The following is a 12,666-nucleotide window of genomic DNA, read 5'->3' on the forward strand; positions in this document are numbered from 1 at the left end:
GTTCTCCACCGCATCTAAGCTGGTAAATCAGAGCTAGCTCCAATCGCACTAGTTACAGATGGGTGTCTGCTGTATAAAAACAGCCAGCACCTGCAGGGTATGGTGCGGGCTCAGACTTGTGCTTTACATATATGGCGGATAGTGATGAGCATACTCGGGTGCTAACCGAGTGTCTTCGGCGTTCTCAAAAAATATGTTGGCATCCCCGCCCCTGTTCGACAGCAGCAATACATACAGGGATAGCCTGGCAAACGGGCGTGAAGTTCTCAGGTTCCTTTAAATGCTAAATTTTGCAGGTTTTGGACTCCTACTTCTCCCCACTTCTTGCAATCAGCGGGGGTCCCAGCTGTGAGACCTCCATGGCGTGGCATTTCTATTTGATCTGTCTTCATGAGACCCTCATTGATCACTGAATGGGGGTCTGTCAAGGCTGCTGTATTCAGCAGGGCTGGAGGGGGCTCTCAGGCATAAAGCAATAAGCCATTTATCACCAATCCTGTAGATAGCTGATAAATATCCATTGTGGTAAAAAAAATCCCTTTCTTGCATATAAATCAACAAACAAAGGAACTTCAAAAAGTAACATCAATGGAGAAAAAAAAAAATCTCCTACCGTTTTGTGTATACAACTCCTTTGCCAAACAATGTGTCTACGTGGTGACAGACTACAAATAAACCCTGTGCTGTCTGACCCTGATGAGGTTTTCCACGCACATACAGACAAAACTCAACCCACAGTCCAGACGGTGGAGTATTCAATGCATTTATTTTGGCTTTTTGCAGTTTTGTTCTGCAGAATATATCGCGCAGCAGGAACGTTTTCGGTCACCGCAGAAGTCTGAGCATACGGAAGAGGAGGAGGAGGAAGATAGGTCATACCTGGGCAGGAGTCACGTCTAAGGGATGCCCCTACATCCAGGCACTACATTCCCCCCCTGTTTACATAGAGATCTACATATGGAGTATATACATATAGACGTCCGTGACTTTGTATTAGTTCATACCTACACCCACACGCATATAAACATACAGGTACAGTATATATATATCTATATATACTGGTATATATGTGTGACCCAAATGCATACATCGATTAGAGCCAAATTTCTCATAGGAATATTCGGGCCTAGGGTAACACGGCACAGTTATTATGATTAGCAATGGTTGAATACGACGTCCAGTCTGGTCTTCTTTCATGGCGGCTGGTCTTCACTTTCTGTCTGCCATCCTGGGCCCCAGGATGCCGAAGACCAGACTATACGCCGGACCAGGACAGCGCCAATTAAATTGCCCATCACTAGCGCCAACCATACAATTTACGCTTCTTACATTGGCCGTATAAATAAGTACCCCCCCCACCTTCCTGGACAATAGGGCTATGTGGGGAATCAATAGAGGTCGCCATATTTGTTTCGTCTATCCCCCTAAATTTGGCGTCCGCTCATGTATGTACACAGCTACCTATTTTTTTTTTGTTTTTTTTTGCCGTTCATAAGCATCTGTACACATACCAACCATAAGCCCACTTGAAAACAAAAAAACTAGGGAAATATAACTCCCCAAACCCTTTGTCGTACTAAGAATACATTTCATGGATACAGGTATGTCTGTTTCATTAGTATTTATACTTATTAAAGAGGAAGTATCAGCTTAAAGGGACGGGGGAGGGGTGAACAAGTGATATGCTTGATTGGTCAGGCATACAAGCATGGAAGATTAGCACTCTAGTATATCATCTAGTATGCCATTGACATATTTTTTTTTTTATATTTATCCTTGTTTTCCTTTTTCGGCCTTTTTATAAATCTGCCCCATCTATCCTGTATGGTTACCCATAACAACCAATCACAGCACAGCTTGCATATTCCTAGAACACTGTAAGCGATGAAAACTGTGCTGTGATTGGTTGTTTTGGGAAACAAAGACAGTTCCAGAAATGGCGGCATAGCAACCAATTTTAGGCTATGTCTGTGGGGGGTAAAATGCACCTGGTTACCAAAGAGGGGCTTGTGCTATGTTAGGGTGCTACCACTCCACCTTGGACAGAATATTAAATGCCAAGGCTAAAGCGGGGTATAGAAGGAAAATTGGTCATGAAGACCCCCGACAGTGACTAAGATGGCTAAAAGAAGCGACACTAAATGGCGATCTTGGAAAAAAATATTTAAATATGTTATCCCCCACCCCAAAAAAAAAAAACCTGTAAAAATTATCTGCACCATTAATATAATACATTCAAAACGGTGGCTGGCATGTACCATTCAGAAAGCGGAAAAAAATGAGATCCATTCCCACTTTACATTGACAAATGTCTATATATTAAAAGGTTAAAAGCTCACTAAAATGCTATAATATTGCACATAAACTATAGAAAAAATGATACTTCCCCTTTAACAGACCAGTCTTGGAATAAATATGGCCACCATAGCTTTAAGAACAAAAGGTTTTTATGTTTTTGGGGTTTTTTTTGCAAGCGAGGTACCTTAATACATTGTCCTGCTATGGCAACAAGGACAGATATAGAGAGAAGACTGGATTTTTTTTTCTTAAAGGTGACCTGCCACCAAGTCAAAAGTATCCAACTTGTTGTTCCTATTCCATTCTCGCTCCTCCCCTGAGTATTTTTGTTTTTGTTTTATTTAAATCCACCATACGGTTGCAGAGATATGGGTCTTTTTATTTAGCGCTGATTTTTATGGGGGCGGTGCTAAAATAGTTATTATGCAAAGCAGATGTAAGACACGCCCCCACGGTGTAGGCGTTAACAATTAGCTCTAAATAAAAAGGCCTATATCTCAGGAACTATATGGTGGATTTAAACAAAACGAAAAACAGATTACTTAGCGGAGGAGCGGGAATAAAATAATGGTGAAAATGGCTACTTTTGGCTTTGTGATAGATTCTCCTTAAAATACCCTTGACATTCTGCTTTGGAGGCATCACAACTAATGGGATCTGGTAGGCAGCTAAAGTGTTACTGAAAACACGTTACAATCGCATTGTCTTATTGAACAAAGGAAATAATGTCACTACCCATTTTCCGAAAAATCCCTCCCATCACCGCTCGCGGGTGGATGGGCAGCAGTCCAGAGAGGCGCATGCTTTTGGCAAGTAATAGCGAGAATTGCGAAAAGGTGTCACTGTCATCTCATCTGGGTGGGACAGGCCCAGAGAGCCGAAGGCACTTAGTTCAATCCTCAGTATGGCTGACGAAGAGGCGGAGGCATGAGATGTGGCTTGAGGCAGCGGTCTTCCAATTTAGTCCAGTGTCTGTCCAACTTGACTATCCAGGGGAGGGTGGACCTCCGTAGACCGATGCCGCCAACATAGAACGAACTGGGCAATGTGTCCTCAACAGACGTGGAACCTTGATCTTACTAGCCAACCTTCGCTAATGACTATAGTAGGAAGGATTACCCCAGCACTTAAGAGAAATGACATATTTGTAGCCCCCAACGCTCTTCTAAACTAGACCATCATATGTGGGAGATAGGGTAAAATGTACTCTGGACACGGAGGTCCACCAGCGCTAGAAGAATTTAAGAGCCATCTATATAGATGTCCATCAGAAGCCACGTCACCATAAGACTGATGCAGGAATGATGCAGGTCCATGACCTGGCACATAAGTGACCTATTGGGCCAACAGTCTTGTTCATCACTGGTGGCCCCACATGCTCTATATGGTCCTTCTCCACTCCACCAGCCTCACCGTGCTCCTCCATCTCGGCCTCTGTCTTCTGCCTTTTCCCGCTTACGTCCAGTCTCTCCACCTCCTGCTTCCACCGCCCCTTTGTTGCCAGTTACGAGGCTGCTAATTTCATCAGTAGGTGAACGTCCAATGCTTCCATCCACCTGGACCCGGATGTCGGGAGAGATAGACAGTTGATGGTGGGGAACTAGGCCGCCATTGTCTGTGCATTTTGGGTACAGGTACGTTTTCATCTGTCCTTTGCCCTTGACATTGACTGTCCCCCTGTAGTCAAAGTCATAGCCCATTTTCACTAACACCCTGTAGCTTTCTTCACTTGCCTGGATGCGGCATTCAACGCCGGTTGTGTCCATCCTGCTTGCAATATTCACCGTGTCCCCCCAGATGTCATAAAGCAGCTTGGTGGTCCCAATAACGCCAGCCGTCAGTGGGCCATGGTTAAACCCAATGCGGAGCTTAAAATTAAACCACAGCATGTTGTTATTAAAATCATCCACCACACTCATCATCTCCTTGGCAAACTCAAAGAGCGTCTGCAGGTGGCGGTGGGGTTGGCTGCTGTCCTGGCACTGAGATGGATTGAGTCCAGAGGCAGCCATGTACGTAGCACCAATGGTCTTGATCTTCTCGATGCAGGAGTAATGAGGTTTGCTAAGAAGTTCATCAAAGTCTCCGATCAGTTCGTTGAGGACACGGTAGCACTCTTTACCTCCTTCGTAGTTCTCTTCGTAGAACTCGCTGAAGTTGACTATACTCGCGAAGATGACGCCAGCATCGTCGTGATTTTTGGAGTAGCTCTGGGAGACCTTCAGTTGCTCAGCCACGTGATACGGGATGATGTTACGGAGAAGCCAGTCTGCCTGATCTCTCATACTCTGGATCTTAGTGCGGTGAAGGTCTGCCTCCACGTCTCCATGGTAGTGCAAGCGGTAGCTGACCTCAAACTCACGGTTCAGGAACCAAACCAAAAGGAGAAGGAGGAAGTAAGCCACGGTGAGCTCCTGCCCAAGCTGTGATGATGGCTTACTGGTATTGCTAGTGCCAAGGTTGGCATCGGGTGGAGGGGAAGAGCTGGTGATAAAAGAAAAGATAAATTATTAGTGGACAGGTGTATTATAGTTGGTTAGATAATGTGATATGGTAAAAAACATGCAAAATGGCTGAATTGAGCCAAACCAGAGGCCCACCCGAAATCTACATACAGTATTTGGGTCTTTTCACTGTAAGCTGGCATCTCCACCCCTCTTCCCAAGCTACATTTTAAGTATCCCATTCAGCTAACCAGTACAAAAATCCCAAACAGAGCTGTCTACAAAAGGGTCTCTGGTTTGGCTTTGCATATTTTTAGCGGGGTTATCAGTTATTGTTCAAGAGGGGGAGGAGATGAGCTGTGACTTCACCTATTGTGAATGGTGGATCCTGTGTTATCTACTGTATATAGAGGTGTTATCAGTCATTGTACAGGAGGGGGAGGTGAGCTGTGACATCACCTATTGTGAATGGTGAATCCTGTGTTATCTACTGTATATAGAGGTGTTATCAGTCATTGTACAGGAGGTGAGCTGTGATATCACCTATTGTGAATGGTGGATCCTGTGTTATCTACTGTATATAGAGGTGTTATCAGTCATTGTACAGGAGGAGGTGAGCTGTGATATCACCTATTGTGAATGGTGGATCCTGTGTTATCTACTGTATATAGGGGTGTTATCAGTCATTGTACAGGAGGAGGTGAGCTGTGATATCACCTATTGTGAATGGTGGATCCTGTGTTATCTACTGTATATAGAGGTGTCATCAGTCATTATACAGGAGGAGGTGAGCTGTGACATCACCTATTGTGAATTGTGGATCCTGTGTTATCTACTGTATATAGAGGTGTTATCAGTCGTACAAGAGGACGAGGAGGTGAGCTGTGACATCACATTTTGTATGGTGGGTCCTGCCTAATCTACTGTATATAAAGGTGTTATGAGTACTTGCACAGGAGGAGGTGAACTGTGACATCACCTATTGTGTTATCTACCCTATATAGAGGCGTTATAAGTCATTGTACAGGAGGAGGAGGTGAGCTGTGACATCACCTATTATGAATGGTGGGTCCTGTGTTATCTACTGTATAGAGAGGTGTTATCATTCATTGTACCTAAAGAGGAGGAGGAGGTGAGCTGTGACATCACCTATTGTGAATGGTGGATCCTGTGTTATCTACTGTATATAGAGGTGTTATCAGTCGTACAAGAGGACGAGGAGGTGAGCTGTGACATCACATTTTGTATGGTGGGTCCTGCCTAATCTACTGTATATAAAGGTGTTATGAGTCCTTGCACAGGAGGAGGTGAACTGTGACATCACCTACTGTGTTATCTACCGTATATAGAGGCGTTATAAGTCATTGTACAGGAGGAGGAGGTGAGCTGTGACATCACCTATTATGAATGGTGGGTCCTGTGTTATCTACTGTATAGAGAGGTGTTATCATTCATTGTACCTAAAGAGGAGGAGGAGGTGAGCTGTGACATCACCTATTGTGAATGGTGGATGCCATGTTATCTACTGTGTATACAGTATAGGTTCTATCAGTCATGGTACAGAAGGAGGAAGTAAGCTTTGACTTCACCTATTGTGACTAGTGGCTCCTGTGTGATCTGCTGTATAAAGAGATGTTATTTGTCATTGTAATCCTACCTATGATGATGATTACTAAGAAATAATATCTACAGAACAGGAAGTGTCAGGTCATTACGCTGCTTAGTGTAAAAACTGCAGGATTTCAAGATTTATATACAGTGAGCACGGAAAGTATTCAGAGCCCTTAACATTTTTCACTCTTTGTTTCATTGCAGCCATTTGGTAAATTCAAAAAAGTTCATTTTTTTTTCTCACTAATGTACACTCTGCACCCCATCTTGACTAAAAAAAACAAATGTAAAAATTTTTGCTAATTTATTAAAAAAGAAAAACTGAAATATCCCATGGTCATATGTATTCAGCCCCTTTGCTCAGTATTGAGTAGAAGCACCTTTGGAGCTAGTGCAGCCATGAGTCTTCTTGGGAATGATGCAGCAAGTTTTTCACCTCTGGATTTGGGGATCCTCGGCCATTCTTCCTTGCAGATCCTCTCCAGTTCCGTCAGGTTGGATGGTGAACATTGGTGGATGCCATTTTCAGGTCTCTCCAGAGATGGTCAATTGGGTGTAGGACAGGGCTCTGGTTGGGCCAGTCAGGAATGGTCACAGAGTTGTTCTGAAGCCACTCCTTTGTTAGTTTAGCTGTGTGCTTAGGGTCATTGTCTTTTTTTGAAGGTGAACCTTCGGCCAAGTCTGAGGTCCAGCGCACTCTGGAAGAGGTTTTCATCCAGGATATCTCTGTACTTGGCCGCATTCATGTTTCCTTCAATGACAACCAATCGTCCTGTCCCTGCAGCTGAAATACACCCCATAGCATGATGCTGCCACCACCATGTTTCACTGTTGGGATTGTATTGGGCAGGTGATGAGCAGTGCCTGGTTTTCTCCAAACATACCGCTTAGAATTATCACCAAACAGGTCTATCTTCATCTCATCAGACCAGAGAATCTTATTTCTCATAGTCTGGGAGTCCTTCATGTGTTCTTTAGCAATCTCTATTTGGGCTTTCATATGTATTGCACCGAGGAGAGGCTTCCGTCGGGCCACTCAGCCATAAAGACCCGACTGGTGGAGGGCTGCAGTGATAGTTGACTTTGTGGAACTTTCTCCCTTCTCTCTACAGCATCTCTGGAGCTCAGCCACAGTGATCTTGGGGTTCTTCTTTACCTCCCTTACCAAGGCTCTTCTCCCACGATTGCTCAGTTTGGCTGGACGGCCAGGTCTAGGAAGACTTCTGGTGGTCCCAAACTTCTTCCATTTAAGGATTATGGAGGCCACTGTGCTCTTAGGAACCTTGAGTACTGCAGAAATTCTGTTGTAACCTTGGCCAGATCTGTGCCTTGCCACAATTCTGTCTCTGAGCTCCTTGGCCAGTTCCTTTGACCTCAGGATTCTCATTAGGTCTGACATGCACTGTGAGCTGTGAGGTCTTATATAGACAGGTGTGCGCCTTTCCAAATCACGTCCTATCAGTTTAATTAAACACAGCTGACTCCAATGAAGGAGTAGAACAATCTGAAGGAGGATCACAAGGAAATGGACAGCATGGGACTTACATAGGAGTGTCTGAGCAAAGGGGCTGAAGACTTATGACCATGTGATATTTCAGTTTTTCTTTTTTAATAAATTTGCAAAAATCTCTACATTTCTGGGTTTTTTTCAGTTAAGATGGGGTGCAGAGTGTACATTAATGAGAAAAAAATGAACTTTTTTGAATTTACCAAATTTAAAGGGGACTAATTACTTTCCGTACCCACTATATATATATATATATATATATATATATATATATATATATATATATACATATATATATATATATATGTATATACACACAGTGACATGGAGAATTAAAAAAAATCAATAAATTCTTAAAAATAATGCTTGACATAAAATAATTATAGCTCATTTTGTAATAATGTGCTCCCTTTAAGATCGCATGAAATAAACACTGTGTGACACACGGATATATTGGAGCAGATTTACTACTTACAGTTAGGTCCATATATATTTGGACAGAGGCAACATTTTTCTAATTTTGGTTACAGACATTACCACAATGAATTTTAAACAAAACAATTCAGATGCAGTTGAAGTTCAGACTTTCAGCTTTCATTTGAGGGTATCCACATTAAAATTGGATGAAGGGTTTAGGAGTTTCAGCTCCTTAACATGTGCCACCCTGTTTTTAAAGGGACCAAAAGTAATTGGACAATTGACTCCAAGGCTATTTCATGGACAGGTGTGGGCAATCCCTTCATTATGTCATTCTGAATTAAGCAGATAAAAGGCCTGGAGTTGATTTGAGGTGTGGTGCTTGCATTTGGAAGGTTTTGCTGTGAAGTAAACATGCGGTAAATTAGCTCTTCATGCAGGTGAAACAAGCCATCCTTAAGCTGCGAAAACAGAAAAAAAACCATCCGAGAAATTGCTACAATATTAGGAGTGGCAAAATCTACAGTTTGGTACATCCTGAGAAAGAAAGAAAGCACTGGTGAACTCATCAATGCAAAAAGACCTGGGCGTCCACGGAAGACAACAGTGGTGGATGATCGCAGAATAATCTCCTTGGTGAAGAGAAACCCCTTCACAACAGCCAACCAAGTGACCAACACTCTCCAGGAGGTCGGCGGATCAATATCCAAATCTACCATAAAGAGAAGACTGCATGAAAGTAAATACAGAGGGGTCACTGCACGGTGCAGCCACTCATAAGCATCAAGAAGAAAAAGGCTAGACTGGAATTTGCTAAAAAACATCTTAAAAAGCCAGCACAGTTCTGGAAGAACATTCTTTGGACAGATGAAACCAAGATCAACCTCTACCAGAATGATGGAAAGAGAAAAGTATGGCGAAGGCGTGGTACAGCTCATGATCCAAAGCATACCACATCATCTGTAAAACACGGCGGAGGCAGTGTGATGGCTTGGGCATGCATGGCTGCCAGTGGCACTGGGTCACTAGTGTTTATGGATGATGTGACACAGGACAGAAGCAGCCGAATGAATTCTGAGGTATTCAGAGCCGCCATACTGTGTGCTCAGATCCAGCCAAATGCAGCCAAACTGATTGGTTGTCGTTTCATACTACAGCTGGACAATGACCCAAAACATGAAGCCAAAGCAACCCAGGAGTTTATTAAAGCAAAGAAGTGGAATATTCCTCAATGGCCAAGTCAGTCACCTGATCTCAACCCTATTGAGCAGCATTTCACTTGTTAAAGACTAAACTTCAGACAGAAAGGCCACAAACAAACAGCAACTGAAAACCACCGCAGAGAAGGCCTGGCAGAGCATCAAAAAGGAGGAAACACAGCGTCTGGTGATGTCCATGAGTTCAAGACTTCAGGCAGTCATTGCCAACAGAGGGTTTTCAACCAAGTACTAGAAATGAACATTTTATTTACAATTATTTAATCTGTCCAATTACTTTTGGTCCCTTTAAAAACAGGGTCGCACATATTAAGGAGCTGAAACTCCTAAACCCTTCATCCAATTTAATGTGGATACCCTCAAATGAAAGCTGAAAGTCTGAACTTCAACTGCATCTGAATCGTTTTGTTTAAAATTTATTGTGGTAATGTCTAGAACCAAAATTAGAATAATGTTGTCTCTGTCCAAATATATATGGACCTAACTGTATGTCCTTTTTTCTGTTTGACTATTCTGTGACAAGTTGATTTTTAATTTTCTTCAGTTTTATTTATCTGGCCCATAAATTACATTATTTTGGCACTCCAAGTTTAGAACAAGTATTTTTTTCCAGAAACAAACTGTTAGGTCTAATAAACGTGTCCTAATGTTCAAGTCTGATAAACCGTGTCCAAATTTAGACCTGCGGTACGCGTACCTGCTTATCATGCTTTGTCCGGAGTGTTCCTTTGACGGGGTATTCCCATCTTTACCATCATGGTATATACACAAATTTCTGTTACATGAGGGTATAAATTGCCATCAATTTCTGTAAGTTCGAGGTCCCACCTCTTGAGCCAGCATCTATCTTGAGAATGGGGTCCCCTTATGCACTGTCTGGACAGGACAAGGCTGCGCATGGACAGGACAAGGGGCTGCGCATGGACAGGACAAGGGGCTGCGCATGGACAAGACAAGGGGCTGCGCATGGACAGGACAGGACAAGGGGCTGCACATGGACAGGACAAGGGGCTGCGCCTGGACAGGACAAGGGGCTGTGCATGGACAAGACAGGACAAGGGGCTGTGCATGGACAGGAGGACAAGGGGCTGCACATGGACAGGACAAGGGGCTGCGCATGGACAGGACAAGGGGCTGCGCATGGACAGGACAGGACAAGGGGCTGCGCATGGACAGGACAGGGGGCTGCGCATGGACAGTACAAGGGGCTGCGCATGGACAGGACAAGGGGCTGCACATGGACAGGACAAGGGGCTGCACATGGACAGGACAGGGGGCTGCGCATGGACAGGACAAGGGGCTGCGTATGGACAGGACAAGGGGCTGCGCATGGACAGGACAGGACAAGGGGCTGCGCATGGACAGGACAAGGGGCTGCGTCTGGACAGGACAAGGGGCTGTGCATGGACAAGACAGGACAAGGGGCTGCGCATGGACAGGACAAGGGGCTGCCTACGGACAGGACAAGGGGCTGCGCATGCGCAGGTCTCTCCATTCGCTTCTGTGGTAGTTCCAAAAATGACAGGCACCTTCTTAAGACAGAAGCAGTTCCAACCTTTGGGACCCGCACCCATCAGACACTTATGGCTTATTCTGTGGATAAATGTCTGACATGGGAAGACCCTTTAATATTTGATATTCCAAATTGATATTTTCCACCATTTAAAATATATATATTAGTGTTGTGAAAATAATCCATTCCACCTCCTCAAAAAAATGATACTGTTCATGGTTAAAGATGTCAGAAAGCGGGCAGACGTCTGCCAAAGTGTCATGTCGATGGGACCTACACGTATCTATGACATCCCAAAGCAACGCATCGAATGCTGGGCCCGATCCTAATTGCCATGGACGTTGTACCACCGTTGCCCTTTTAGGTCCTCCTGTTAGTAAGTAGCCATGGCTGTATTTGGTCCTTGGTCTTTGTATAGACAGATGCTTGGGGCAGGTGGGGGTTTGGGACAGTGGAGCTTGGGGACAATGGCGGACTGTGAGAGGGGTCTATAAAAATGGCCTGTGGTGAAGGATTTGTTTTGCTGGAAGGCAGACAACTAAAGAAGATGTGGCAGCTGGACGTGCAAATCTATGGCCTCCACACCCTGACCCAGATTAATCATCCTTCAGACCACAAGTACAAAGAAGGTTTAGAGAGAGCAGTCCAAGAACTCAATGGTCCTAGCTCTCTAACTGCACAAAATTATTTATTTTCTTCTAATAAATGTCATCATTTATAGGGAAAGGACTACTTTTTAACATATGAATTAAAGTGGAAGTTTACTTTTAGCACTTGGGATCCATTAAACTGAGTGTCTGAAGTGTTAAAAGCTCCTTTCCTTGCAGAACTCCCAGGCCATATCTAAGAAGGTGACATTGATAATTTACTGCCTTGTCCCTATAAACCCATCAGACATAACATTAATATTGTTGTGCTGCCAGAACAGACCTGACCTGTCAAGGCGTGGACTCCACAAGATTTCTCATGGTGTCCTGTGTCCGGTGGTGTCTGCACCAATTTGCCATAACTCTTTCAACAATTGGTGCTACAGTCACTCTTTGTGGGGTACATCAATGAGTGTCGGGTGCCCATAACATTGTAGTCAGCTCACTAATCATCCTTCTTTGGACAAGATCTGTCATATATCAGTAACACCAGACAAAACCTGCCGTATACTAGGAAGAACCCACAAGACCTGCCGTATACCGGGAACAACCCACAAGGCCTGCCGTATACTGGAAACAACCCACAAGACCTGCCGTATACCGGGAACAACCCACAAGGCCTGCCGTATACCGGGAACATCCCACAAGACCTGCCGTATACCGGGAATACCCCACAAGACCTGCCATATACAGGGAACACACCACAAGACCTGCCGTATACTAGGAAGAATCCACAAGACCTGCCGTATACCGGGAACACCCCACAAGGCCTGCCGTATACCGGGAACACCCCACAAGGCCTGCCGTATACTGGAAACAACCCACAAGGCCAGCCGTATACTGCAAACACCCCACAAGACCTGACGTATACAGGGAACACCCCACAAGACCTGCCGTATACCGGGAACACCCCACAAGACCTGCCGTATACTGGGAACACCCCACAAGACCTGCCATATACCGGGAACACCCCACAAGACCTGCCGTATACCGGGAACACACCACAAGACCT

The 12,666-nt window shown here is 44.4% G+C and overlaps 1 protein-coding gene across 1 annotated transcript in view; it reads right to left on the minus strand.

Annotated features, from left to right (window-relative positions):
• Positions 1–747: 747 nt before the first annotated feature.
• Positions 748–12,666, minus strand: part of ADCY9 (adenylate cyclase 9) — a 72,533-nt gene continuing 60,614 nt past the window's right edge. Inside the window, exon 10 of the mRNA XM_077274606.1 lies at positions 748–4,782. Coding sequence (XP_077130721.1) covers positions 3,708–4,782 — 1,075 coding nt within the window. The 3' untranslated portion in view covers positions 748–3,707. The remainder of the gene's footprint in view (positions 4,783–12,666) is intronic.

Source organism: Ranitomeya variabilis, chromosome 7, assembly GCF_051348905.1.
Source record: "Ranitomeya variabilis isolate aRanVar5 chromosome 7, aRanVar5.hap1, whole genome shotgun sequence".
Lineage (NCBI taxonomy): Eukaryota > Metazoa > Chordata > Amphibia > Anura > Dendrobatidae > Ranitomeya > Ranitomeya variabilis.